The 27,567-nt window shown below is 38.1% G+C and overlaps 5 protein-coding genes across 16 annotated transcripts in view; 2 read left to right on the top strand and 3 right to left on the bottom strand.

Annotated features, from left to right (window-relative positions):
* Nucleotides 1–1,813: 1,813 nt before the first annotated feature.
* LOC143366921 (WD repeat-containing protein 13) lies at nucleotides 1,814–4,027 on the top strand. The gene is made up of 5 exons (XM_076808395.1): nucleotides 1,814–2,168; nucleotides 2,241–2,474; nucleotides 2,545–3,218; nucleotides 3,298–3,590; nucleotides 3,676–4,027. The coding sequence occupies exons 2-5, from the start codon at nucleotides 2,393–2,395 to the stop codon at nucleotides 3,920–3,922; spliced, it is 1,296 nt and encodes a 431-aa protein (XP_076664510.1). The 5' UTR covers nucleotides 1,814–2,168; nucleotides 2,241–2,392; the 3' UTR covers nucleotides 3,923–4,027.
* Nucleotides 4,028–4,740: 713 nt separating this feature from the next.
* On the bottom strand, nucleotides 4,741–13,589 carry LOC143366853 (uncharacterized). 5 transcript variants are annotated; one of them, XM_076808277.1, is made up of 9 exons: nucleotides 12,549–13,474; nucleotides 12,334–12,476; nucleotides 12,214–12,237; nucleotides 8,046–11,263; nucleotides 7,403–7,967; nucleotides 7,096–7,335; nucleotides 6,676–6,802; nucleotides 6,501–6,572; nucleotides 4,741–6,229 (listed from the first exon to the last, which is right to left on the bottom strand). In XM_076808277.1, the coding sequence occupies exons 1-9, from the start codon at nucleotides 12,640–12,642 to the stop codon at nucleotides 5,715–5,717; spliced, it is 4,998 nt and encodes a 1,665-aa protein (XP_076664392.1). In that variant the 5' UTR covers nucleotides 12,643–13,474; the 3' UTR covers nucleotides 4,741–5,714. The 5 variants fall into 5 exon arrangements, 4 of the variants coding, with proteins under 4 accessions (XP_076664392.1, XP_076664398.1, XP_076664406.1 ...); XM_076808283.1 differs by lacking the exon at nucleotides 12,214–12,237 and having other exon boundaries at nucleotides 12,549–13,473; XR_013084839.1 differs by lacking the exons at nucleotides 4,741–6,229; nucleotides 6,501–6,572 and having other exon boundaries at nucleotides 6,731–6,913; nucleotides 6,992–7,335; nucleotides 12,549–13,589.
* Nucleotides 13,590–14,492: 903 nt separating this feature from the next.
* On the top strand, nucleotides 14,493–16,816 carry LOC143367084 (uncharacterized). 2 transcript variants are annotated; one of them, XM_076808693.1, is made up of 5 exons: nucleotides 14,493–14,637; nucleotides 14,812–15,070; nucleotides 15,153–15,427; nucleotides 15,788–15,954; nucleotides 16,029–16,816. In XM_076808693.1, exons 3-5 carry the CDS (start codon nucleotides 15,220–15,222, stop codon nucleotides 16,629–16,631), a joined length of 978 nt encoding a protein of 325 aa, XP_076664808.1. In that variant the 5' UTR covers nucleotides 14,493–14,637; nucleotides 14,812–15,070; nucleotides 15,153–15,219; the 3' UTR covers nucleotides 16,632–16,816. The 2 variants fall into 2 exon arrangements, with proteins under 2 accessions (XP_076664808.1, XP_076664807.1); XM_076808692.1 differs by having other exon boundaries at nucleotides 14,626–14,750; nucleotides 14,814–15,070.
* Nucleotides 16,817–16,994: 178 nt separating this feature from the next.
* Nucleotides 16,995–21,767, bottom strand: Cglr1 (cGAS-like receptor 1). 2 transcript variants are annotated; one of them, XM_076808660.1, is made up of 10 exons: nucleotides 21,421–21,767; nucleotides 21,007–21,126; nucleotides 20,732–20,902; nucleotides 20,549–20,661; nucleotides 20,159–20,462; nucleotides 19,930–20,082; nucleotides 19,729–19,854; nucleotides 19,469–19,655; nucleotides 18,645–18,707; nucleotides 16,995–17,133 (listed from the first exon to the last, which is right to left on the bottom strand). In XM_076808660.1, the coding sequence occupies exons 2-10, from the start codon at nucleotides 21,124–21,126 to the stop codon at nucleotides 17,090–17,092; spliced, it is 1,281 nt and encodes a 426-aa protein (XP_076664775.1). In that variant the 5' UTR covers nucleotides 21,421–21,767; the 3' UTR covers nucleotides 16,995–17,089. The 2 variants fall into 2 exon arrangements, with proteins under 2 accessions (XP_076664775.1, XP_076664766.1); XM_076808651.1 differs by lacking the exon at nucleotides 21,421–21,767 and having other exon boundaries at nucleotides 21,007–21,138.
* The window catches only part of LOC143366968 (FIGNL1-interacting regulator of recombination and mitosis), a 42,779-nt gene continuing 35,542 nt past the window's right edge, over nucleotides 20,331–27,567 (bottom strand). For 2 of the 6 annotated variants that reach the window (XM_076808479.1, XM_076808516.1), the window contains exons 9-14: nucleotides 26,634–26,799; nucleotides 25,777–26,008; nucleotides 24,902–25,229; nucleotides 24,622–24,822; nucleotides 21,793–22,846; nucleotides 20,850–21,299 (exon numbers count right to left, since the gene is read on the bottom strand). In XM_076808479.1, the coding sequence (XP_076664594.1) occupies nucleotides 22,211–22,846; nucleotides 24,622–24,822; nucleotides 24,902–25,229; nucleotides 25,777–26,008; nucleotides 26,634–26,799 (1,563 nt within the window). In that variant the 3' untranslated portion in view covers nucleotides 20,850–21,299; nucleotides 21,793–22,210. Of the gene's footprint in view, nucleotides 20,422–20,849; nucleotides 21,300–21,792; nucleotides 22,847–24,621; nucleotides 24,823–24,901; nucleotides 25,230–25,776; nucleotides 26,009–26,633; nucleotides 26,800–27,567 lie in introns of those variants that run through there. The other 4 variants (XM_076808526.1, XM_076808489.1, XM_076808507.1 and 1 more) reach the window with 4 other exon arrangements.

Raw genomic sequence — 27,567 nt, forward strand, 5'->3', positions numbered from 1 at the left:
ATCTTTATATATATATATATATTTATATATGTATAAATATACACAAATTTGAATACAGCGATATGGATAGGATAATACGTTTGCAAATTGTGGGAGACCAAATGTAGAATAGCACTCTTTAAAAGAGGAGGAGAAAAGAACTGTAAATCTGAATGACTCGTTTATATTGACTACAGGATGTTCCGAAAACTTAGCGCGTAATACTTAATAAGTTTAACGACTTCGGATTATTGTCCTATATAAAACGAGAACCTTCTAAATATACATACGATTTTTTTATGACTGTCCAGTTATGTATACGTTACAATGCAAATACTTTGAGAAAATACTTATAGTAGAGTTTTTGTATGGAGTACGATTTCGATTTTCATAAGAAACTTTGTTTATTATTAAAAATAAATGTTCAACCCGATTGAGGTTTGTTAGTTTGTATTTTAAATAAATGATAGACACGTGCCGTTATTGGGGCGTTAGGAATATCGTTCGAATGAAAAGATGGACTGTTTATAGTCAGAGAAGCAAAGTATTCATATTATAATACTCTGCTAATCTGAAAATCGGAGGTATATTTCAGGATTTTACATTAGTTGTATTATTGGCTTAAATGAATCAGTGGATTTGTATGAAAGACATTCTGAGACACTTTGGGACATCCTTATGCATTAAGAGTACACCTTAACTTGCATGAACACACTCGTACGAAACACTCAAGCGATTGGTAATAGCTAAGGAAATGAAAATACTTTCTTGTGTTTTGTCGGTATATATATTTTAGAATATTTCCTACTCCTTGTGTACGCTCGGACAGAGCCTAGGAACAAGAATAATAAATGTAATGTATAATGGGAAAATAAGGGGGAAAAGGCATGCAGAATTATATTCTAAGGGGAGAGAAGATACGAACGAAACATGAAATTCAAGTCAAGCAGTTTGTTCTCGTAATAATTATTACACAATTAATAATTTTTGTATTTTTGTCAAGTATTAATCTATGAAATGAAAATGCAAGATGCATTATACCAGGGTTGACTAACTGGTGGCACTCGCGAGCCACCGGGGGCACCTCCGCCTTGCTGCCACGCTGAACGGGCCCCCCCTCCATACCGACCAGACTCTGGCGATCGCAGTCGATTCCTCCTTCTTTCCTTCTCTTTTTGACCGCGATCGCCAGAGTCTGGGAGGTATGGAGGGGACCGTTCAGCGTGGCAGCAAGGCGGAGGTGCCCCCGGTGGCTCGCGAGCCACCAGTTAGTCAACCCTGCATTATACCATTATTGCTATTATGTGATTATTACAAGAAATAATAATAGCTACCACTGTGTATAAATATGAATATCTAAGAATAAATGTATTAAAAGAACCCTGTGACATACAAACATTGCGTGTGATATTTTCAACTCTGTACCAGTCAGTTCGCAAAAGGGAAAAGTTCTCTGATTATCTGGAAAAAAAATCGCTTCAGTTCCAAAGATATTGCAACGTACGCAGAAGATAATTTGTTTTCTTCAGCTTCGTGAAATAAAGAGTTATGATTAATATTGCTTGGATTTAGTGTTAATGTTAATAGGAATTATATACATATATAGTTATACTGTAACAAATTAAAGAACTTTAGAATTCCACTTATTTTAAAACAACTGGAGGTATGATAAAAGTTTTAGATATTTAATATATATAAATACATGTATTAAAAAAAATGTATATTTGAAGATGGTCCAAAGTTTGAACACTATAACATACTTAATAATTTAAAACGATAAGTAATTTTTTAAATGTCTCAAATAGCGACGTCATACGAATGAAAAGAGATGAAAGCTGAATGTTTATATGTGTCATGTTATTAACCCTTGCATATACATCTCACGCTCGTATATACACATCGCATTCTCGCTAAAGTTAAACAGACGTGCGACGCAGAACCAATCCAGATGTGGGGAATATTATTGGTCTGCGTATTTTATAACCTAACGAATAAAAGTATATTATTAATCTAATTTTAAGACTCGCAATAACTTGTACACGCGAAGGCATCTTTAGTAAATTGTGTTTACGTAAATTTTCAAAATGTGACAAGTGAGAGAATGTTGATTATTGTCAGTTTCCTTTCAAAAAGCTAAATATCGAAGAACACTTACGAAGGCTGGCATAATGTGTTCTTTAAATGACACTGTAAGTAAAGCAAGAGAAAGAAAAGGATACCAAAACGGGGATTGGAAGCATCTTATAAAGTCTCTTTTTTAGATTCCTTCGTATTATCGTCTTTGTCATCGATCGAAGGTCGATGCGAATAGGTTAGGTGTCACTGCGTGCGCCAGTTTTAATTTCAATTAATGTATAATATCCATCAGTATTACAACCACAATTCGATGCTTTAATCACTTGTATCATATAAAATGGTTACCATGTGGCATCAACAAGTATTTGCTCTTGATGCTAAGTACAACGCGCAACGTGTAAATAAACTACCCAGTTTAGGTATGTATATGCGTCTCGTCAGCTAATGCATTCTGTCTTATCGCGGAATTGAAGAGTGACACAATTACAGGGATGCTTTACATTCGTCGTAGGAATCAGTTGTTGAAAGAGAAGTCTTGCAAGGATCCAAAGATTTGCGAGAATTACCTAAAACTGAGGTCGAAGCTACTGTTTCTACGATATGGCGATAGCTTGGAGCAGAATAGTCTCGGAAGTCATACGGCCGAAGAGGAGAAGTCAGAAATCAAGACTAAGTTCCATTGCAAGCAACGAAAATCGATAGCGGAGAACTTCGCCTTCGATGGAATGGATCATGTATTCGATCAGCACAAAGCACCTGTGATGATGCTAAAGTTTGCGAACAATGATAGATCCAAACTGTGCTGCGCGTCGTTAGATGGATTATTGTCGATATGCGAAGCTATCAGTATACCTCCGAAAGTTATAGCTTTGCTGGAAGGCCATAAGAAAGGCGTTACCGCGTTCGACTGGAGTAGCAGTAACGACCTCATAGTTTCGTCTTCCTTGGACGGCACTATAAGGCTTTGGAACGTTGCCACGGCTACTAATCCGGACTGTTTGCGGACGATTAACGATCAGCAGAGAGCAGAGGTCCTATGCTGTGGGTTTATACCTGTAAATAACAATTTAGTAGTCACTGGTAATTCTCAGGGGCTCGTGCAGATATTAAATATATCTACTGGTATATACACTCGTGGAGGTTCTTGCAAGATCGGAGGAAAAGTTAGTTTTCTTCGGATTACTGTATCAAACTTCGAAATAATCTGAAAAACTGAAGCTTTTCTATGTTACGCTGTTTTAGATTTTATCATTGACTTGCGAAGGTAGCGGTGGTTCGCTAATATGGGCCGGGAACGACAGAGGAGTTATTATGTCGTTTCAATTAGAACCAGGAGCAGGGCGATTAACAAAATTGCGAAGGGTACAAGAAGTTGGTGGAATGATAACTAATCTTTCTTGGCGCTCGTGGTTTTCAAAGAGCGCTCCGTGGCCGGCACTTTTAGTAAGCAGTGCTTGTAACTTAGTGCTGTTGTACCATATTATTGATGCCCAAGGCTCCTTATCGCTTTGGACAAAATATCCAATAAAACACAGGTAATTTGCGACCAAAGTGCTTACCACTACCAGAAATAATTTAATTAAAATTATGATAAGCGAAATGTGATTCTATCGTTCGCAGACAGTACTTCGTGAGATCCACGTTTTGCCCACAAATGGAGGCTTGTTTGATAGCCACTGGTTCCGAGGATGGTACCATTCATCTCCTAGATTCGGCGAGAGAAGGCAAAGCGGCTAAGATCAATCGACTGCATGGTCACGCAGCACCAACGCTTGCTTTATGCTTTAATTACGACGAATCTCTTCTTGCGTCTGCAGATCATCAAGGACTCATCATTTTATGGCGTAATCGCCAACGGCACATATAGATTTTTAAAACATTATACAATTTTATAAGGACAATTTCCAGTGAAGTTTAAATATTTACTTCCTTCATTTCGAATAAATGACTTGGTACGCCTCAGTTTTTTTTTTTCAATACGACGCTCACGCTTTAATTCTATCAACTCCCACTGAAATAAGCTACAAAGTAATTAAAGGAAAATAAAACGAACGCACTGAAGTAAAATATTTTTCATGTAGACATGGAATTTATAGCAGAAAGATGTATTAAATGGTATTGGACAATAATAATAACAATGGAACATATACTCTGATCAAATAAATTTCTGTTCTGTATAACAATATATTAATTGTTCTCTATTAATACCCTACGTGTTATAATGAGCACAGAGTTAGCAGTATCAATAATAATAATAATAATAATAATAATAATAATAATAATAATAATAATAATAATAATCGCAGTAGTAATAGTAGTAGTAGTAAAAGTCGCATAATGATTGCTGTGCTATTAGTAGCCATAGGATGTAAATTATTAATTTCACATATGCCAGTGAAATTTATGTTTCGGTGCGAGTACCAAATATATCGAGTTATTACTTAGTTTCTTTTCCTTATTACCCTAATCTATTCTGTCATTTCTGTAATAATATCGAAAACTCTGAATGATACTTCCTCACGAAGATTGCACGATGTTAATGATTTACAATTACTAACGCATCATTGGTATCTGTCGTTCCTTTTATATCGTGTACTGAAATAAGTATTCGCGTCCCTTAATTTCAATATTTAATACTATATTCACAACGAACAAATTTTTTTTGTATGCACTTACATTTCACAAAATGTTTACCGAGTGTTATCGTTTCGTAGAAAATGATCTAAGAATTAAAGGTCGGTGAGAAAGCTGTGTCGGATGCTTAAAAAGCGATTGCTTAAAAATAGTGAAAAAGTAGTGTGCAGTAAGATACGACGGCAACACATTTCCAATAAAACTTTTCTACAATATTTCGTCTGGCATTTCGCTGACTCGTTCCCCCGAGTCAGCTGAAACGAAAGTGCACGCGGTTGTGCCTCATCACAGTCCTAATAACAGTAAAAGTTAATACAAATCACGCGTCCATAAGAAAAGAAAAATTATTGTACACTCCTTTTTCTGCTAAAAGCCGACGCGCTCGGTCACGGTACCGTCCCTTATTTCACGCTATAATACTTTTAGAGTAGAGAGCCGTTTCTTACTACTATAATTAATGTAATCTTAATATAATACAAAGGAAAATATCATGTTTGAGGGTAACAATAATCGGAAATCAATATGAATAACTGTTATGCATCGTCCATGAGATTAATAACATTTAACTTACACAGGCACTACTTCTCGGGTAACGATTACGCACTGAACGACGTTTAATAAATATTTACACGCGAGACGAAAAATCATTCAATAGCGTTGATTGTAGCCTTTACAAAACCGATTGTCTGCTATTCGACTTAATTACCGATAAAATATTTACCTTCCTTGATCGTCGCGAAGCTAATTGTATAAAAAATTATGTAAATATTAAGCTCTACTTACGTTAGACGTGTCTCTATATTAACAAAGAAAAATTGTATGCCTCGACATAATGCTATAGACAATCGATTAAATCTCAGCCACAATAGAAATTCGCTACGTCTTTATGTACAATAATTCGAGATTCATTATTTCACAGCGATCTCAATGAGCAGTCGCTGTGTCTTTTTGCAACAAAATCATTTCGGACGGACTTCGGCTAAATTATCTGTTAAAAATTTTCTATCGACCTTCCTCGCAACACGTTAGTCGTTAATTAAAACACTGCACTTGCCGGTGGGTTCATTTTTCTTCTGGCTATCACATTGGGCACTTTTCGAGGAAGCTGTACCAAGACTTCTTTCTTGTTCAATATCTCCGGGAGGCACCGTCGGTAAGGAGTTTGGTAGAATGCATTGGTCCTGTATAAAGTCTATACTTTCCGAGGATTCTGGCTCCTTTTTCTTATCGTCCAACTGGTCACCGTCATCCTCTTCCAATTGTTTGACAGAAACGAAAGGGGTGTCGTTCGTAGATAGATTTAACTTCAAACGGTCCCTAGTGTGTCTCAGCTCCCCTAACTGATGTTGTTGGCCACTGTCATAATCGTTCAGTAAGTCTATTCTATTTTGTTGTGTTCCTGGTCGACCACCGTCCACTTCGTCGTGCTCTTCGTTTGCTGATGTCGAAGCACCAGGAAAGAATTGACTCACGTATTTACTGTCGCTACTTTGAAATTGAAACGGACGATTCGAACTGCTCACGAAAAACTCTTCAGTCCCTGCAAACAGATAAGAGATACTTGTAGTTCAAGTGTTATACCAAAGAATCAAATTAGTGTAACGGTACCAGTAGTTGACCACTTTTCAGAAAAACTTGAACGAAGTGCAACAGTCTCTTTTAAACAGCGCGCCGCGGCTCCTGATACCCACAGTTCGCCACTTCTAAAAACCTTATTTTTCACGTTTTTCTGAAAAGTTGTCAACTACTGATACATGGTCAACCACTGGTACCTTTACCCTAGTTTAGAATAAAGTAATAATAAAACGTACCAGTATGGTTAGCATCATCGTAATCTAGAGGATATAGATCTAATCGTGGTTCACTTATCATTTCCTCCCAGTCTAAAAATAGATGGTAGAATATTAAACTTATATTTGCGAAGCATCTCCTTGCATATAAATTTAATTCATTCATTGCAGTGTTTTTAAGCTACGTAAACTTTACCAGCATACGAGGTTGGTTCCCAGGTAGTAGTCGTTTCACCTTCAGTCTCGGTAGCTAATGTTTCCTTCGGATATTCGTATACGCAGTGATAGCGTTGCTTCTTGAACCAAACACTCTTCTTTTGATCCTGGACAAATCGCACATTGTCGATCCGATAAAAATTGTTAAGCCTATATCTACATTTAATATATATTCTAATATGTATAAAGTACATTTTGCTAAATACCTCAAATTAAATCTGGAATAGAAACATTCGTGAGAAGAGGATTATAGAATTCTATAAAATGTTCTATACAGAAGTAAATAATACACCTACCGATTCATCCTAGCAGCAAAAGTACGGACAAAAAATTATGAATGCTTATGCTACATTTAAGAAGAAAAAAAAAATAGTGGAGATAAAGCCATAATAGAGCTTACGCCAGATTTTAACGTTTTATCTGGAGATCTTAATGCGGAACGATGTGGCGCTAGGGTCGCATTCCAAGCGGACGGCGTGAATTCTTCTTCTTCTTCTTCTTCCACTTCCTCCACTCCCTCCTCATCCTCCTCCTCTTCTGCATCCATTTCATCCTCAATATCTGCATCTACCACTGTCCCCTCGTTATTAGTTAAACTACTGCGAATTTGAACTTGCTCAACATGCGGTTCATTGTATCTCTATACAATAATATAAAATCATTACAAACGATAGAATTATTTTATATTTTATATGTGAGATATATACCTTCCAAACAAATTCTCCAGAACTAGAACTGTTATCTTCGTCTTCATCATCTTCATCCTCCTCCTCCTCTTCTTCTTCTTCCTCCTCCTCCTCCACTTCTTCTTCATCCTCATCCTGACTATCCCATCCGTGCTCTGTCGCAAAGCTTGTCGACATTAGATCGTCTTCGAGTGGCAGAGGTAATGGCAACGGAAAGGATGAAGGTAACTGTTGCCATTTCGATTTAGACTCTTCTTCAGGACTTGGCAAAGGCGCTCCTCCGCTTGCGATCATAATATGCGACTTATCGTCACGAGAACGAACTAGCGAACTATAATCAAAATTTTCTTCTTCGGAAAGATCCCCATTAGTTGTGTCTCGCTCGTCGTCTTGCAGTTTCTCTCCCAATCCTTCTAGCAGTATCATTTTGTTCGTTCGTGTATCAACTAATAATACATCATCCGAAGCAATGGATCCTTTCGAGGCAATCGACACGTCTCTAGAATTTGATATGAGCGACTCCGAAGTGAGAGTACTCTCCCGTTCTTCCTGGATCGGGCTCAACGGTGTGCCATATACATTATACCTACACATAATACGCAACATTTTAATTCCAGTTTATAAGTAAACAATCCGATTAATAACTCAGAAATAAAAAAGGCACCTTATTGAAATACCCACTCCTCCGCTACCTTGATTTGACGATTCTTCGCTATCATCATCATCGTCCCATTGCTTATTGTCAACATCGCTAGATACAGAAGGATTATCATCATCGTCGTCGCGGGATTCCAAAGGTTCCACGACAGACATTTGAGCACAAGGTAACTTCTCCCTAAGTTCATTTCGAATCGCTGTCACAAATTCTTCGTCCATACCGAATGACACGTAAGAATTATCACTGCGTAAACTCATTGTAGAACTGTCTTCATCTTCGGTTTCGTTACCATCTCCATTTTGATTTCTATTCTCAATTTCATCTTCATATTCACCCTCATCTCCACGTTCATTCTCCTCTTGAAAACGTTGTTCTAGTTCTTGATGTCGAGTGAAATATTTCGTACCCGTTGGCGACTCGTTCTCCACAGAATCTTTTTGTTCGGGAATATAATTAACCTCGTTTGAAACTTGTACTTTAACTGCCCCTTCTTTCTCAATTACATTTTCTACCTGCGTTTCTTTCGCATCTTCTGATACAGATTTCATAGCATCATTTCCCGTGGAATCGACATCAAGTGTACAGCATTTACTACTTCTTGCATCGACTACAGTATCTACAGTCTGAATAGATTCAGATTCTTCTTCATTTGTATGAAATATTTCATTTTCTGTATAATTAATTGGCGATAAGTTTTCTGTCACTTTCTCAGATTCCTGTAACGTGGCATAGTACTCAGCATCGAGCATAGTGTCCAACTCGAACAAAACTTGTAATTGCTGTTCTTCGGTGCATGTTGGCACAATCGTAGTAGAATCGTGGGTGGAAGATGAAGGCGCCGATGTTGCGCAACCATTATCTTCTTCCTCGCAGGACTCTTTATCCCTAAAACCAGAATCTGAGCTCTGCTCGTCATCGGGGGTAGATAGTTGTTTCCTTTCTTCTTCGTCTTCATTTGGTAAACACCTTCGTTCTAGGTCCACATCTTCTCCATTGGAGAACTCATCATCCGCGTTGTACGCAGAGTACTTTCCTCGAGATTGCGGCGTGTCTGGCGTAGATACAGCAGTTACAATTAATTCTGGCGTGTTATTACTTTGCTGTTTGGACGAAGATTCTATATATTCGTTAAATTCACCCTCATCCAGGAAACCAGGTACTTTTTCTTCTAAAGCAGAATCCAGCGCATGATTCCACAATACAACGTCTACTAAGTTGTTCTCCTCTGTTCCGAAATTAAGTGAGAAATTATTAGAAAAACAAGGATTGTCGTTGCTCCCTTGCTTAGGTGCGTCGTCGTATCGAGACTCGTCTAGCTGTTTTAACGCTTCGAACGAAGCTGTATCATCAGGTACATAGCGAAGAAGAGGAAGATTAGGATCTCCTTTTGATAGAAGTCTCAATACGTGTTTGTCGTTACGAGTCTCGGTGCTTGTATTTGCAATGGGTGAAGTGGCGGCTTCTACAGTAGATTCATCGTCCAAAGATAATCTTAAAATTGGCGCCTGAGCCTGATCCATAGTCAGCGTCAGTAGTTTTGGCCGTTCTGAATTATCTAATATTTTGATCTTATTAAAATTATTATTTGGCAAAGGATCTCTTAATTTTCTCAACGCTTCGTCGAATTCATCCGTACGATCACTATGTCTAAGATCGCTATCGCTACCAGTAGCAGGTAACTTTTTCTTTGCGTGCTTCTCCGACACTTGGGCTCCCATTGATAACTCCGCATCAGAATCAAGATCGATATGTACAAGCACCATTAAGTCAGTGACGGATTTAGATTTCTGTTTCACTTTCTCGGTATAAACTCCTTTCTCGATTCGCCCTTTCCAACTTTCCTCTTCGGTTTCGGAGCCAGACTCGTGTTGCACCAAAATATTCTTAACGTTCGGTACGTTCTTCACTAATTCGCCAGGTCCGAGGCGAAACGATGATTGCCGTGGCGTGTCGTCGACAATAGTAGTCCAGTAATCGGAATCGATGCTGCCTCGGAGATCTTGTAAGCTAGCGCTGCGAACGTGTTTAGGCATGTTAACTCGTAAACTCTCCCATCTCTGTTCGAAGTCTAGATACTCTGTGTATTCGTTTAAAAGGAATTGCTTCACCTCATCCAGATTCGGTCTCTTCTGTGGCTTTAAGTTCAAACATAAATGAATCACGTGAAGTATGTTCGATGGGCAATTCTCTAAGTGGGTTTGCAACATTTGCGTGCCATTCGGCGTGAAATTGGTTCTTAAAGACAACAGCATTTGAATTACTTGCTCGTCGCTTTTGTCATTATACGGCCTATTCCCCCACGTGACAATCTCCCAAAGGATAATGGCGTAACTCCACATATTTGCTTGCGATGTGATCTCTCTCGTCTCGATAGTGGTATCGGTACACTCTACGCTCTCTGGTGCTGACCATCTGATAGGTAACGCACGATCCCCAACTACGTAATAATCTTCAGGATATTTTTCCACGCCGATTCCGTAATCTCCCAATTTCGCTGATAAATCCGAGGCCACTAAACAATTTCTAGTAGATAGATCTGTGTGCACAAATCCATGGCTATGCATATGTTTTAACCCAGTTGCGATATCCAGTGCCATTCGAATTGGAATACTTTCTTTGTTAAGTGCCTCTTGAGATTTTTGATCACGGTTCGATAGCAAGAATCCTTTGAGATCACCTACTGGGCACGATTCGAAGAGCAATAGATATGGGTCAGTTTCTAAGCAGAAGCCCAACAGAGTCAAAATATTCTGATGCTGTAGTTTCAAATACGGCGTAGCTTCGCCAAGGAACCAGGCTTTCTCTTTCGTAGTAGCTTCTTCCGTAAGGATTCTCACAACAACGCCACCATTTTTCGAGGCCCTTTTACATCCTTCTAAATCTGCTCGACCCTCTACAACCTTCCCAAACCAACCATGACCAATTTCTCTTAAATACTTCAACTTCTCCCTCGGTACATGCAAGTCCTGCACGTCGAACCATTCGCAACAAGTTCCTGGGAGTGTATTCGAGTCAGAATCACGTTCTTCGTGAAATGATGTTGATAGCGGTAGTGGTTTAGGCTTCGAAGAATTTTTAGGTCCAGATATAATTTGATCTACGGGTAAAGGCTCAAACTGTACTCTGTCTGCGACGGTTAATATACGCGGAACATCCAACTCTAAGCCTTCGACGGTGTGCTCGAACGTTGATTCCTGCCCAATGTTGTTTCCGTCTTTGAATTCCTAAAACATAAAAAGATGGTAATACTCTCTACATTACTTTCTAAATACTAGACCAGTGTTCCCAACCTTTTTTAAGTCGCGATCCCTTTTTACAATATTCAAATAACCTGCGACCCCGCCCCATATAAAGTAAGGTGAAGAAGGCACATTAAAAATATGTATTTCAGAATATAATTCTAGCTTAATAGCATTAAAAAAGAAAAAAAACTGTGGCGACCCCAGAGAAGCACTTGGGGACCCACCGGTTGGGAATCACTGTACTAGACAAAGATAAGCATTGTAAAAAAAATGAGAAGGTGAAATCACATTAACTAATAAATATCATATAGGGTAAAGGTACCACTAGTTGACAACTTTTCAGGAAAACGTGAAAAATAAGGTTTTTAGACGTGCAATCTCTTTTCAACAGCGCGCCGCGGCTCCTAATACCCACAGTTCGCCACTTCTAAAAACCTTATTTTTCACGTTTTTCTGAAAAGTTGTCAACAACTGATACACGGTCAACTACTGGTACCTTTACCCTACATATTTGTACATAACTTTCACTATTAATAATGACACTTTACTATTTGTATGTAATATACATGCAACTACTTTGAAACGTTTAAAAGGAAAATAAAATAAAGTTCCTTGTGCGTTCACTGTCCTTGTTTGGTGATGATATAATATATAAACTGAATCCTTATGCGAGTATGACTTTTTCTATAAGAATAGAGTATCGATTTAAACACTAAATGTATAACAAAAACAATTGTACGAGTAGAATGAAAGCGTGTTGCTAAATCTTTGCTCTCGATTATTCTGTGTATTCGTGCCCATATCATGGTCCTATCTTAAAGCATTCAAATAGAAAGAGTCAACGTTAAACCTTCTAAAGTCTTTCGACATTTTCTCTAACAACATCTTTCTAAAACTGTTTTAGTTCGAAAGGTTTGTAGCGTCAAAGTTACCTGTTTGCACTTTTCTGCTTTGTCCTACAATTAGAAACGTATAAATCATTGTTAAGAGAATAAGCGGCTATAACCAATGTTCATCTATTCCATATAACGTTAGAAACAACGAACCCCCACCTGAAATCCTTTAGGCCGTCTAGGCCGTCTGCAACATAGACATCCAACTAAGGTAAACGCCGTGGCTGTCACGCTTAACAGCCCGATCATGTACTGTATCCAGTATCGTTCCCATTTCGACGAAGCGTAGATGTATGGAAAATCTACGGCGAGTGAAATAACCTCTTAATGTAAACGTAAATGGAGCATACATTTAAAAGATTCGATTAACATACCTGTCCGTATCGAAGACGACACGGGATAGGCTGTAAGTGTCGGTAGACCCGCCCAAAACAGCCAACATATCCAGCATAATATAATATCCAACATCGCGCATTGAAGCTCTTTAACGATGATCGTGATCCATTTAAGTCATCCTTAACGGTGCCGAGATCCCTGAACGCTGCCTTGGTGATTTTAAAGCGGTCGGATAGATTTCTTAGATCGTAACACGTCCTAATTTTACAGCGTACATATCACCACTTTCCGTAATCTCATATTTCCGATGTTTGCGCCTTATTGGTAACTAGCTCCGGCTGTACAGGATGCTGTCGAATGACTCTGTCACGGCAACGATGAAGTGTTGCAGCAATATGTAAAACAGGAACACACGTTTCTTAGGGAAACCACCTGGGCCGAGCATGATACGTATCGTGGAACGGATACAATAGAATCGGCCACGGTCCGGTTAAAAGGTAGGTGTAAAACAGTGCAAAATCACCACTGCTTGCCAAACCCAGTTCTATTCTTGCCCCTCTATTCTCTCTGTTGCTCTCTTTTTACGTCCAATGCACACTGATATGGGACATATAGATGCACATATTTATATATTCTTACTAGACGATCGCTCCGGTCGGTGTCTGTGACATTTTGATTAGCGCGACATCGCGTGTACGCGTTCGACTGCATCAACGACTGAGAAGTGAATTTAGACGCTGCCCCTTTGAGCGTAATTTTTTAAAAAAAAAAAAGACCGAACGGATAAGAGGCCCTTACTTTCTATTACTACTGTCGCAGAGTAAAAGCAGGATGTCGAGAGGTAAAAGTGTAATACGATGATTCGGTAGCGATTGAACAGAGTTATTACAATCAAACACGGATTTCTCAGACATTTTTAAACTGGCCACTCATGAGGTTAAACTTAATGATGGTAGTTTAGTAATTTAGTTACTTAATTTATTTAATATGTTACTAATGAGGAGTACATTAAGGGAACGACGAATAACACTGGGAAGATTCTTCGGACGGTGTGATCGTTAATCTTCTAATTTCTTTATTCTTCATCTTAAATAAAATCGACTATCATTGCTTCTTTTAAATACGTGTGATTGAAGTAAAAGCGAATAGTTTAAACTTTAAACTTCTTCCTCCTACTGATTAATATTTCGGTTTGAAATAAGAGAAGACTTGTGAATGCTTCTTTCCTTCAAAATTTGTGTTAATAATTGTAGGTGACAGTCACGTTGTACGTAACTGCAGTAGATTGAATGCCTATAGCAGGAATAAATAGGATGATGATACTTATAAGATTTTATTACGAACGAAGTATAGAATAAATCTACAAACAAGGTTCTTTGGGATAGGGGTATAGGGGGAGGGGGATAGTCATAGATCTGACTCAGGGTTGCCGGGCAACATTTTCCTGGGCAAACTTATTAAGGAGGCGGAACACCTGCAGGAGTGGTGGTAATGTGTGCGTGAGATGCCATGATGGTGGCGTCGATTCGTCTCCCATCGTGGTTCTCCTCACGCACACATTACCACCACTCCTGTAGATGTTCCCTCTCCATAATAAGTTTGCCCAGGAAAATGTTGCCCGGCTACCCTGAATAGACCTATCACCACAGCAGACGAGGTACACCGGGCTCAAAAATATCGTTCCAACTACCACTAATGCAAATGAGCCGCAGCCAACCAGCGTCGACAACCGATTCTCCGGCGCGACGCTGGTTGGCTGCGGCCATTTGCATTAGCGATAGTTGGAACGATATTTTTGAGCCCGGTGTACGTATATAACTACATCATGTCTCCGACTGCATGATGTAAGGATATTACATCATGTCAGATCCTATTAAAAACCATGATGTATTAACTACACGTTAAAAACTATTACAGCATTCCCATCTATAACACGAGGGTCCGTGGTGGTCCGTGCCCCGTAGCGCGCCGCGCGGCCCGCGGAACGTAGCGACAGCTGACTGTCCTATGCTATATCTCGTCTGTCCTACATATTAATAATATTGAATATAATGTTAGATTAACAATGGTGTAACTATTTAAACATCTGCGAGATAAACTTTTACCTGACAATTTACTCGCTATTGTGTAAGAATTTTATGTGTAAATACCATTATATAACATATCAATAATTATGAATCCACTCATAAACAATTGAGTCATTATTAAAAATGGGTGATTCGTTAGATATATATCAGAGGGTAAGATAAAGATTTTAGGAAATAACACGTATAATAATTTCAACTTTTCATTGCACGATAGAGTCATCGCATCGTCTAATTTCACATGCACAGTCCTGCGCCTACAATTACAAAGTGCATTCATGGCTTCCATTACCTTAATATTACAACTGAAGAAACATTGATGCCAACTGTGCAAAGAAGAAATCCAAAAGTCATGTTTAAAGGAAGCTCAGGGATCAATATTGAAAATTCCATTGATCTGATAGATATTTATCAATTAGTACAAGATTGTTCTTACTCAGTGCGCAAAGAACAATCGTGACAGCTACTCCTGTAAAGTTTGTACCGAAATTATTTTATATTATAATACAAATGTAGAAGGTCGTAATGCTAATTTCATAAACTTTGTTTAACTACTAGGGTGAAATTTAATCGTGCATTAAATTGTACATATATTAGTTAACCATCGGACCATTGAGGACTTAAAATGATACGAACCTTTATATTCTTTGACCTGGAAACAACTGGATTAATTAAAAACAATGCCATGCCAAAAATCACGGAAATGTCATTAATAGCAGTATCAAGAAATAATATACATAATGGCATGGACTCTTTACCAAGAGTTTTACATAAGTTAATTCTTCCGATCCATCCAGATAGAAACATTTCCAAACAAATTAAAGATATAACTGGTATATTACTTTTGGTTATATTTAACATATACTTTATATTATGTTATTAATTTGAATTTACAAAAGTTATGATCTAAATCAGTGGTTCTCAACCCGTTGATCTAAATCAGTGAGTCTCAAAGTGTTTTCTAAGGAGTCACTATGGTTTTTCAGTTGTTTTTTTTTAATATTATTGAGTTAGAATTATATTTTAAAAAACCTATTTTTAATTTTTTTTCTTTACCTTATTAAATTTACCTTACCTTATATGAGGGCTGGGGGGTTGCAGGTTATTTGAATATCGTGAAAGGGGATTGGGACTCGAAAAAAGTTGAGAAACACTGATCTAATTCCTCTATTCTTATACATACGATGTTACAGGTTTATCTAATGAAAATTTAAACGAAGCTGAATCCTTCAACGGTGAGATATATGCATTAGTGACAAATTTCATAAAGCGGCTCAAAGCTCCAACTTGCTTCGTAGCTCACAATGGGAATCAATTCGATTATCCAGTATTTTTGTGGGAACTTCAAAATATCGATAAGGTATTTGTATTTTTGTACATATCACGGTGTAAAATATTTATACATTTATAGATAACTCAGTGTCTCTATTAAAGGTTCTCAGCAAAGATATTCTCAGCATCGACATGCTCCATCTAGTCGAAGCTTTCTTCTCAGGGGAGAAGAATCCAATAAAGCAAACAAACGATGCGCAAGGCATTAATTGTATCTCTCGTGTTACCGAAGATATTAATAATCTGTTAAACGATGGTAATGACGAAATGCTTTCTGATGCATTAGATTCTGCTATGAATTATTCAAGCCTGAACAGCTGTGACAAAAACGAAACTGCTGCACGCGAACATCACAACACTGTACTTGACACTCCACGAACAAGTTGTTCTAAAAGCATGCAAGATATCAATGAAAAGACACCGGAAAGTCAGAAAATTTTAGAATCGCGGTATCATTCTGCAAACTTTCGGAATAAAAAAGAGAGTTGTTCAAGGAAAAAATTGAATTTTACACCTGATAAGCCAGCTAATTTTAAACTACCCACTATTTATAAACACCTTTTTCGTAAGTGTCCAGAAAATGCGCATAGCGCAGAGGGAGATTGCCTTAGTATGATACGCTGTGCAATTCAGTTTGGAGACTTTTTTGTTGAATGGGCTGAACAGAATGCAGTACCTTTGATTAGTCATACAAAAAAACAATAAGCGGAATATATTTTACGCATGAGTTTTAGTAGTAACTTTTACAGTATACAATCTCGCATGTATTTTCAATTACGTATTTAATTATACAGAATGTGTATATATGGCGGGTGCTAAGGACTTTTATAAAAACACTAAATATGTACTTAGTCAAGGCAAATAAAGCGTCAAAGGCTATGCGAAATGTAGTAATCGTTTTCTCAATTTGAATAACGGTCTGTGTACTTAGCATAATATTAGTTACATGTACATTCTATATTTTAAATCGAATTCAAACTTAATTATATAGAAATTCGAAATGCAAATCTATTTAACAGAAATTATTTGTTAAAGAGGCATATAGGTAAATCACGAAAATAATGAGTCTTAATGTTAAAGAAATGTTCGAAAATTTTATTTTTTGAATATAAATATAGAAACATTTCATGATATAATATGAATTAAGAGATCAACGCGTGAAATCATAAAAGCGCGCACCGTGAATTCGTTTGTTCCTCGTTGTTATCTAAAAATTTATTACATGTACCAGATATTCATGTTTAACGGTACAGTGTTGTCTCGTTACGGGCTCGGTTTGGTGTACACGATACGGACTTTTCGTTATCCCTACCACTTCTGTCTCACTCTTGTCCGGCAAAGGCGAGAGCGAGATGGAATGAGAGCGAGCGAGAACTATGCGAGACAGACGACGCGTTGATGTTTTGACTCGCTCCGTCTTTCGGACGCCTGACCATAGACATATATAGACGGAGCAGAAGCTGGGACCATCGGCGAGGGGAACGTACATTTTGAGGGGAAAAGGCAGAGGTTCAGGCACGAGATACAGGCACGTCGGGTCAGCTTCGGATGCATTCGGCATGCCGAACCACTGAGTTACCCGATTTACCTGCGTCGCTCCCCTTACCGCGAACCTTGTAACCCCCCCCAGCTTACTCTCCGTCTATATATGTCTATGCGCCTGACACTCCGTCCTTTGCGTGCGCGATGGTCGCAAGCGCTTACCGTGAGCACGAGAACCGCTTCGCAAAATCTTGACGCAGGTCCGGCTCACGGTAATCGCTTGCGACCATCGCGCACGCAATGTTCCATCTCGCTCCCCCTTCGGCCAGAAAGAAGCGAGAAACAAACACTCGGAATTAGAGCTCCGTTCACGATACGGGCTCAACGCCGGTCCCGACCAGCGAGCCGCTAACGAGACAATACTGTATATTTCAGGGATTGAAACGGTTCCGAAAATAACTGTTTCAAATTGTTATATATCGGTTCTGACTGAAACAGTTATGAAGAACCGATGTTCTGAATTAGGGTTTATACAAAAACCGACTTTTGAAGAAAAAAACGGTTTTCGAATTCCACTATTCCTATAAAACCGGTTAAACCGGCATTCGAATTTTCACAAAAAAGATATAATTAGAATAGTAAATACATATTTCTACTCATTTTAAACATTTACAATTATTTACTTCCAACTTTACTATTTATGGATCTACAAAAATATAAAACAATAAAATTCATTGCATACACAATCAAATGAAAAAAAAAAATAAACCTAAAATAACTAAAATCCGTACAAAATATAAATTATAATTCTTTATTTCCGTTAGTATTTTTCTTCAGAAAATTTGAACTCATGAAGATTAGTTTTGCAGTAAACTGTTACCTACTAATATGTTTGTGTCCGAGGCGATTTCAAATCAAAATGATTAACGTTTTTAATTAAATAATTACTTTATTTTTACACATTAATTCTAGTATATAAACATGGTTTTTTAAATATAAAAACCGGTTTTCGAATTTTACAAATTTATAAAAAAAACGGTTTTTAAACCCGGTTTTTAAAAATCGATAAACCCTATTCTGAATAATAGAAACCGATATGAGCCAGAACATTTCGCTCGTAACTATTTCAAGATTATTTCGGTTCTTCTATCTGTTTTGAGAACCAAAACCGATATCAACCGTTTTCAACCCCTGGTATATTTATATTTTATATCTTGTGAGCATCGATTGCGTTACCTTGCGTTTCATTTTGTCTTCTATGATATTCCAGATGTAATAGTTGCAGCTCACCGATATTCACTGCAATTTGGAAAACAAACATTTTCTATGCTGATTTCTTTTGTGAAACATCGCATTCCAAACATATAGGGAGGTATTCACAGTCGTCACTTAACACTAACAAGGGGAGGGCACCACGTGATAGACACCGATTTTTATGAGCTTTGGGCACGATGGATCTATGTCGAAAACAAGTAAATAGGTGTCCGAGCGTTTTAGCCAATAGGCCTTAATAATAGAGACATTTGCATGGAAATTATTACAAATTTAGGGTTTTAGTGGGTAAAAATCCCACACTACCCTGGCGCCCGTGAGAGATTCCCTTCTGAAAGCGTCAGGATGCGTTTTGAAGGTGTCTCCACGTTAAGAAAAACTTTATAAATTTTTTTTTTTTACTTGGGGAAATCTTCAAAAGGCACCCTGACTCCTTCAGAGGGGAATCCCCCGGGGGCGCCAGGGTAGCGTGGGATTTTTACTCATTAAAACCCCACGGCCACTATGAAATTTTTAATAATTTCCATGTAAATACCTCTATTTTTAAGGTCCATTGGCAGAAACGCTCCAACACCTATGTACTTATTTTCGACATAGATCCATCGTGCCAAGGCTCATCAAAATCGATGTCTACCACATGGTGTCCTCCCCTTGTAAGATTACCCTCTACTAATCTAATAGACTAGTAAAGGATGCCGAATGCTTAAGATGATCTTAAGAATAAGTAGCGACTGTGAATACCGCTCTTACAGTCCATTCTCATGCAATTTCAAAAGAGGTACACTTACAAACATATTTAGCTATTATAAATGTGTCTGACGTTGCACCCTTGCTGATATTCTGTATAATATTGTTCAGGCGACAAGCTATATTACACATTTCGTTGCGCCCAACTTTTTCTAATAAATTATATCCATTGTCCCAGAAATACCGTAGTTCATGTTGCACGCAAGCATGGTGTAATTCTTTCAGCATCTGAAAATACAATCCATATGCAATATAACACTGCACAAGCTCGCAAGTATACATTGTTTACGAATATATTTACTCTAAAAAATAATAGCGTCAAGGGTAATTTGTTCAAATCCTCGCGCATTTCTGACACCTTGTGAAGACACAATGTTTCGATGTAATAGCTCGCTATGCTCTTCCAATTCTCCACGTCTCTCAGTTTCTACGAGTGTAACAAACTTACAAAAGTGTTATATGATATTCGACGCTCGTTAAGGTATTTAATTTACTGAGAAACCTTCATGAAACGTATAACAGGTTTCATACGGCCATAATGAGCCAGAATCTCTCTTTCTTGATGACAAAAGGAGAGCCTCCAATGAAATTTATCATTGTTAGAATCAGGGTTGTTTAATGGTAATGTGATTGCGAACCATGTTTTATTCCGATACTGGAAAACAGAAACTTTTCGTTATCATTCGTAACGTAAAAATATATCCAAAAGCACAATGTCGTAATGTACAAACTTGTAGAACTGCGTCTAACTTCGTAGCAGATCCATGGATCGAATATTTATTGAAAGCTAAGGTGGGAGCAAAATCAATATGTATCGCTTCATCATCGTTTGGAACATTTAGGATTAGTGTAAATGCTGGACCACTCTTTCTTACTGTAAACCTGATAAAAGTACCATAGTCGTTCTGCACCACTAATTCATACTTATTCTGATGCTTCGGTAAATCGTTAACGGCTCTACTTAGGATTCCTTCGACCCACTGCCGAAAACTGTCTGGGTCAAGAAAATCATTGCGAATAAGATTTTGTAACAACCTGACGATGATGAATTAACGTTAAACATTTCTGTGTTACATACAATTCAAGGTATACGAAATATGTATCTTTTGTCTCTTTCCCACCTTCTTTCCTTTTCCGAGAGGACGTATTTAGGTGAAATATTACTGTTAAACGCCTGCACGCATGTAGCGGTGTTTACATGTATTTTAGTAAATGCTGGTCGAGTCGAACAGAGCTGCGAATGAAGTATATGCTTTCACGAACTCGGTAATGTTTTCATCAACGAGAAACTATACGACACTTACAGTTATAGCGTTATCAGGAATAGGAAGCTCTAAAACAATATTCAAATCGTACTCATTTGGGTGGCCCACTTTTGTACCTTTATAAAAACTGCCGCAAAATATAATCTGTTTATACGCCTTTGCGAACAATGGATCCTTTAATTTCATTAGGTCTATTAAAACTGTCGTGGCCTATTATATCCACGAAGGTGAATAAGAAAGTTGCTGTTTAATTAAGTTTGTCGCCAGATCTTTAAAATAATTCGCTACACATTTATTGCAAAATATATATTCACCTGCTGCAGATACATATTATTTTTTTTCACCTTATCATGTGGCAAGGATATAAACGTCTTACTTATTATATTAAATACAGTATCATTCGAAAGGGAGTTCCTCAACTGTATGTCCTCCATCTGTTGGTGCATGTAATAATATTAGAGATCGAAGAACTCGGATTTAAAGGAATTCTTAAAACAGATTTGCAAATCTTCGATAAATCGATTATACATCTATCTCAGTAAAGCGGATATCAAACCTCTGTTCTACTGTAAAAAAATCATATTACTGCTTTAGCGAATACATATCACTGTAATGAAAAGCAAAAACTATGATGTTATAAAAAGATTTACAACAAAAACTGCCATTCGTTATTTCGATATGGTATGTACCAAAAATACGAATTGTAAAATTCATATTAGATTACTTACTAATTTCTTCTATTCTGTTGCTAGTCATAAATTAATCGCTGTTGCAAATGAGTGAAGGTACACAGTTCAAAGGAAAAAAGAGAAGAGAAATTGCATTTAGAGGAATATGATGATTCATAAAATTAATTTTGAAATCGTACATCTTTCACGTTATTTAGTTACACATATCGTTTCCTATATGCAAGATAATTGCAATATCTTTTCTTCTACAAGTACGATGTTTAAATGTTAAAGCAGAAGAAAGAGTGAAGAATCTAGAAAATACTATCCAATCATCCACATCCACGTATTCACTGTTCCGTGGTTTGAAACTGCACGTAATCGGCAAATGACATGACTCAACTTTTTATATATATATATATATTTCTGTACCTGGTTTATCATTAATGATCTACTACACTTACGCACGCACGTTTATTTATTGTAATAACAATGACCTCGTATTACAATTTAATTAAATACTTGAAGCACACGCAGTCGCGCGAAGTTGTGCGAAATAACAGGCTCACTGAAACTGCAGTGTCGCGACTGAGGCTTAAGTATATTCTACAATCTACGTAACAGCCGCACAGCATACGCGCCGCAATAAAAGTCACCATTCCGTTGCAGACGACTCTTCGATAGAATTCTAGGAGAGTAACGCGATCACCCTGTTTAACGTTTACAGAATGTATTTACAAATATTATTCGTTGTAACTAGACCCCTTTGCATCGTAAAACTGTTGATTTAGTGAGGGAATAAAAGGAAAGAAAGGCTATTGAGAAGTTAGCCTATAGGAACGTTAAACGCCTATTTCAGTGTTTTCTTGGACGAGTCCGTTGTATCCAAAATTCTCGCGCAAAGCAACCGTAGTCTCCGTACAGTACTTTCACCGATGTCATTGCTCTTTTTCAGCATGTTACTCAATTCGTCGCACAATTTATTCACATGTTCATCGAGTTCGTTCGGTCGGGGATCTTCGGCAGGGCTCTCCCTCGACCGAGTATCCAATCTCGCGAATTTCTCGTCCCTTTGGGCTTCCTCGTAACGATAGCAAACGTGGCAGAGGGGCCGGGAATCGGCCGCCACGGACTGCAAGTAACGTCGCGCGTCCGTGAAATCGCGGAGCTCGTAGTAGGGCGTGTCTTGCAGATACGCGCGAAGGGAATCGTTCAGAGACGGTTTTTTATTAACGGCGGCGGCCATTATTTTCAGGAGTTCTTCGTTAGGACACATGTGAGCAACGTGATTGAAGGACTCGAGTGCCTCTTGTTGGACCCACGGGTTGTCATCTCCCAGGAGCCGGCAATTCAGCTCCGCCAACGCGCTGGCTGTTTTGGGACTGGTGCTATCAAAAGAGTCCGCGTTGCTCCTCAAATAATGCGACGCGATTACCTTCACGTGCGAGGGGAGGCAGAAAAGGGACGTCAATACTGCCTCTAGAAACTGAAAATTTTCAATATTCCTTGACGCCGATTGAGCTTTGGAACACGTACGGGGATCTAGTATAAACTTTACTGAGAAAGTAGAGGCAAGTTAAGTTTATTGTGCGTATTTAGGGCCAAAGTAACTGGCTAATCAATTAAGGGGTCTTCCCTACTTTGGCGGCCTGAAAAGAAGCGCGATATTGGGGATTTTTTTAAGAGAAACCCTGAAATTATATTAACTGAAAACTTTATGCCTATATTTGTACATATTTAGGCAACATTTTAAAATATATTTAATTGGGAAAAAAACTGTAGCTAAAACTTTAAACACGTTTTTCTCAAAACGATGTTTTTCGAATTAGTTAGCATGGTATCTCAAAAACCAATCACCCGATTTACTTCAAACTTGGTATATATCTTCAGTAGATGTCCCATTCTCGTTGTTACTAAAACTAAGTCGGTTTTTGCAAAATTAGACTTTTGCGACTTAAAAAAGCATCGAAATTTTTGTAGGAATCGATGTTCGTTCTAGACGCGGCCATTTTTTTTTTTACTTTTCAGTATTTCTCATTTAATCTAGTTCAGACGATAGCCACACTCATACAGATTACACCAATTTTTCAATTTTCTATTTTAGACAACTACTACGGCCGATTTTATGCTAACCATGCGCATATGATTTTTATAAGGCGCTCTATTTGAAGCACTATAACTCCGGATATAATCACTATTTTTGCATACAATTTTTTTTGTATATTCTCTAAACATTGACAGATAAAGCCACAAAGTTGGAAGTAAATATATTTAATGGTTTTGCTTTGAAAAATTCCCAAAGTTCGCATGAATTTTTCCGTTAAGGTAGGGAAACCCCTTAAGGAGTTATCAAGGTCAACTTTATTGCAGCACTATTTTCAGTTCAAAGCTGTGACATGGAGCACAGCATCAAAACTTATTTGTGGATGTCTCTGTTACTGCCCCTAAGGTATTTACTTCGTGTTCAAATGATATAAAGTATCGTAAATTTTTTTTACAGTGTGTAAGAAAGGGTTGATTGTAACTTGTAACGTTATTCGTACGAGGGCAAGTGACGTTGACCAACCAGTTAATTTTAAACCACGTTCAATAAATATGAAATATGTTAATAAATTCCCCAAGTTATAGGCATTTGAGTAGCGGCAAATGCATGGGCAACAACCGTCCACTCCGGCGCTCACGTAAAACTTCAAATGCGTTTTTCTCGAAACAGTGTTCTCAAAACGGTGGGACCTGTATCTTCAAAAGTTATTATCCCATTCGACTGAAACTTTTTTTATTTTGAAGATTATTCTTTTAGCTAGGGGGGAGACTAAAAAAATTACAAAAAGTTGAAAATTTATATTTTTCAAAGGCGATGAAAGGACGAAAAATACAGGGAAAAGTGATTTCAAACTTGAAGTATCGTTATTTTCTAAAAAAAATGTAATTTTTGTAATTTTTTAGCCCCCCCCCCCTAGCCAAAAGAATAATCTTCAAAATAAACAAGGTTTCAGTCGAATTGGATAATAACTTTTGGAGATAGAGGTCCCACCGATTTGGATCAATTTTTTGACGCCTTGACTTTAACGACTCCCCAAGGCTGTCTGCAATGATTAATTATAAAACAAAAAATATATTTCTATAATCTAAGACATCCTTAATACAATGCAATAAGTCCCATTAAATTATATATAGTAGTTTTCCTTGAATTAATTCCTAAATATCACCTATTTGTTTGGGCTCTAGACCAGAACCTCCCCTTAAGGGAAGCTCGCGTACCATAAGAAGAGTATCGTCCTGAACTTCTTCAGGCTGCGTGGCGCTGAACAGTTCCCCTAGAAACTCCGCCAATATATCCATCTGCCTACCCTCAAGGATTTCAACAGTGTCCGCGATGGAGTTCCATATTTGGGACAGGATATCGACAGTGCTTTTCTCCCCCGTGTAATTAAGCTTGCCAATTAAGGACATCAGTGTCGTCTAGTTGGAACGAAAAGGGGAAAGCTTTAAAGCACCGCAATGTTCGCCGAATGAAATCGACACCGCCACTTCAACTTACGATCCGTTGCCAATTATGCACGGTAGGTTGACGCTGCAACTCGGCAAACGTGTTTGGGACTTCGTTGACGACACAAGCCAGTCGGTTCTGTAAGAATGATTTCGTTCTTGGCGGCAAAAATCGCGCGACAGGGAGCCACGTAGGATCCTCGAGGTCGTCGAGCTCCGTAACCAGAGAATGTTTCGTCTCCTCGGAAATTAGATTGTACAGCCGGCCGATTAAATTCTCCAGCATAATAACTTCGAGGCTGTCGCGTCGTTTCGTCAGGGCGGCGTGAACTTTCAGTAAATATTTCACGTGGCTGACGCAGAGCTCCGAGGAGCCAATGCTGAAAAACAAAGGGGCCTTTTAAGCCGCGCTGTGAAACGCGTGGGGCAGAGGTAGGGCCCGATCTAGGGGGCCCAAGCAGGTCGATCGCCCAAAGGGGCGGAATTGGTGCAAAGAGAGAATTAAAATCTACGAAACCCAATGAAGCAGTAAAACTTCATGAAAAAGCGGAGAGAAAATAGCCAATGCATGTTTAAATTTAGTATCAAACTTATAAATTGTTTTTAATCCACCCATATAATTATTATTATAAATACTAGGGATCTTGGAGTTTTCCCGTTTTCTTATATTTGGAAAGTTACCATCACCATGTTCATTATCGTTATAGCGGGAATTGTTCCAAGAATTTGAAGAACTCCGAGATTCCAACAGAAAGTGACTATATAAGATTATAAGAAACTGATAGACTGTAATGGAAGATCATGGATGATCTTTTTTAACTGTGAATTCTGTGATAACGACGCAGCACTGCTCAGCGTGAGCCAGTCGGATTGAACCAGATAATCGATTACAATGTGTGCACTGTTCAAGACCTATATTTTACGAACCGTCCAATGAAGCACCAAACGTCTGCGCTGAGCAACGAGCTCCAAAGTTCGTTGCTCAGCAGGTGTTTCAGCAATATCAGCTCGACTGCGTGGAATCCGTCCGCAGGAATTTGGCTAATCAGCCCACAAATCGGCACCAAGGTGGCCTCGTACAGTGTGGCTTGTCGTGGTCTTTCGCCGATATCGTGGGCACCTGGCAGCCTCACTTCGCCCGTACAAATCTCACCCTGCACTTTTAGGAGATACAAGCGTATGAGTCGATCTTAGTTTCTTTTTTATTTCCTCAATAAGTGGCGCACCCAGAGGGAGGCAAGGGTCCCTGGCGCCCCAAAGATGGGGCCTTGTAAACAGAAAAGAAAACTGGATTTTATGCTTTAAATAAATTTTTCTAATCACCTAAGGAATTTTATCGAATTCGCAGGCAAAACATCCTCGTTTGTTCAGCTCGGCACCCCCAAGATTAAATCCTGAGTGCGCCACTGTATTCAACTAATTGTAAGAGCCTTTACTTTCTCAACTAAGAATTGTAAGAATCTTTACTTCCTCGAACAGTTGGAAGAATTTTTAATTCCTCAGTTAATCATAAGAATCTTTACTTCCTGAATCGATTGTAAGAACCTTTACTCCCCGAATTAATTGTAAGGGTCTTTACCTTTTGAATTAAAATAAGTTGAGAACTTGGAACTTAGATCGTCGATTTATTTTGACGTCGAGACGAAAGGCTATCGAGTTTTGACCAAAGCGACCAACTTTCCCCCCGAATAAGATTATTCAACTTGAAAGCCAATCGTCGACGTAAAGAACCGCTAAAATATGTATACCTACAGCTTCGCACACGAAACTAATTACATACTTACTGCTACTAATATTCTTCAACGCGACGTCGATAATTGACTCCGCGCCCAATGTCCACTTACAATGTTGCTCGTACGGCATGTTGATTAATTTGTTCATAATGCTGATTGTTAATAAATGGTAGCCTAATTTATTTACGCTGGCCTGGCTGCTATGCTCGAAGAACGTCTGAAAGATTGTATGATAAAAGCAGAAATTAGCAATAAATGTTTGTTGGTACTCCCTTAAGATACTGTCAAGGACCCAATTCCTGATCAGTTTAGGAAAGTAAACCAAATGATAAGCTTATTACGATACAAATTTATTCTCACAAATTACTGAATAATTATGAAGTTCTTTGAAATTTACACGCAAAATTTGACAGCTCATAGTAAAACGTGCGAAGGTGAACAGAAACTGCCCCCTTTGCATTTTTCACTTTAAAGTTAAATTATAAAATAATTATTATTGCGTGTGCAGTTTTTTAAATACCAAATTAAAGGTAAAACATAGATTTACTGAAGTAACAAGAAAATCTTTTAAATTTGGTTAAGATTTCCCTTTCCACGTTTAAAAACCCGAGGTTGCTACTCTTAAGGGGAGGTTCCGGTCTAGAGCCCATCAAAATAGGTGACCTTTAGGAATTAATTAAAGGAAAACTACTATATATAATGTAATGAAACTTGTTGCATTGTATTAAGGATGTTTTGAGTTATAGAAATATATTTTTTGTTTTATACTTAATCTTCGCAGACCGCGCTGAGGGGTCGTTAAAGTCGAGGCGTCAAAAAATTCATCCAAATCGGTGGGACCTCTATCTCCAAAAGTTATTATCCGATTCGACTGAAACCTTGTTTATTTTGAAGAATATACTTCTAGCCAGGGGGAAGACCAGAAAAAATTTACAAAAATGACATTTCTTAGAAAATAACGATACTTCAAGTTTGAAATCACTTT

Source organism: Andrena cerasifolii, chromosome 1 (assembly GCF_050908995.1).
Source record: "Andrena cerasifolii isolate SP2316 chromosome 1, iyAndCera1_principal, whole genome shotgun sequence".
NCBI lineage: Eukaryota > Metazoa > Arthropoda > Insecta > Hymenoptera > Andrenidae > Andrena > Andrena cerasifolii.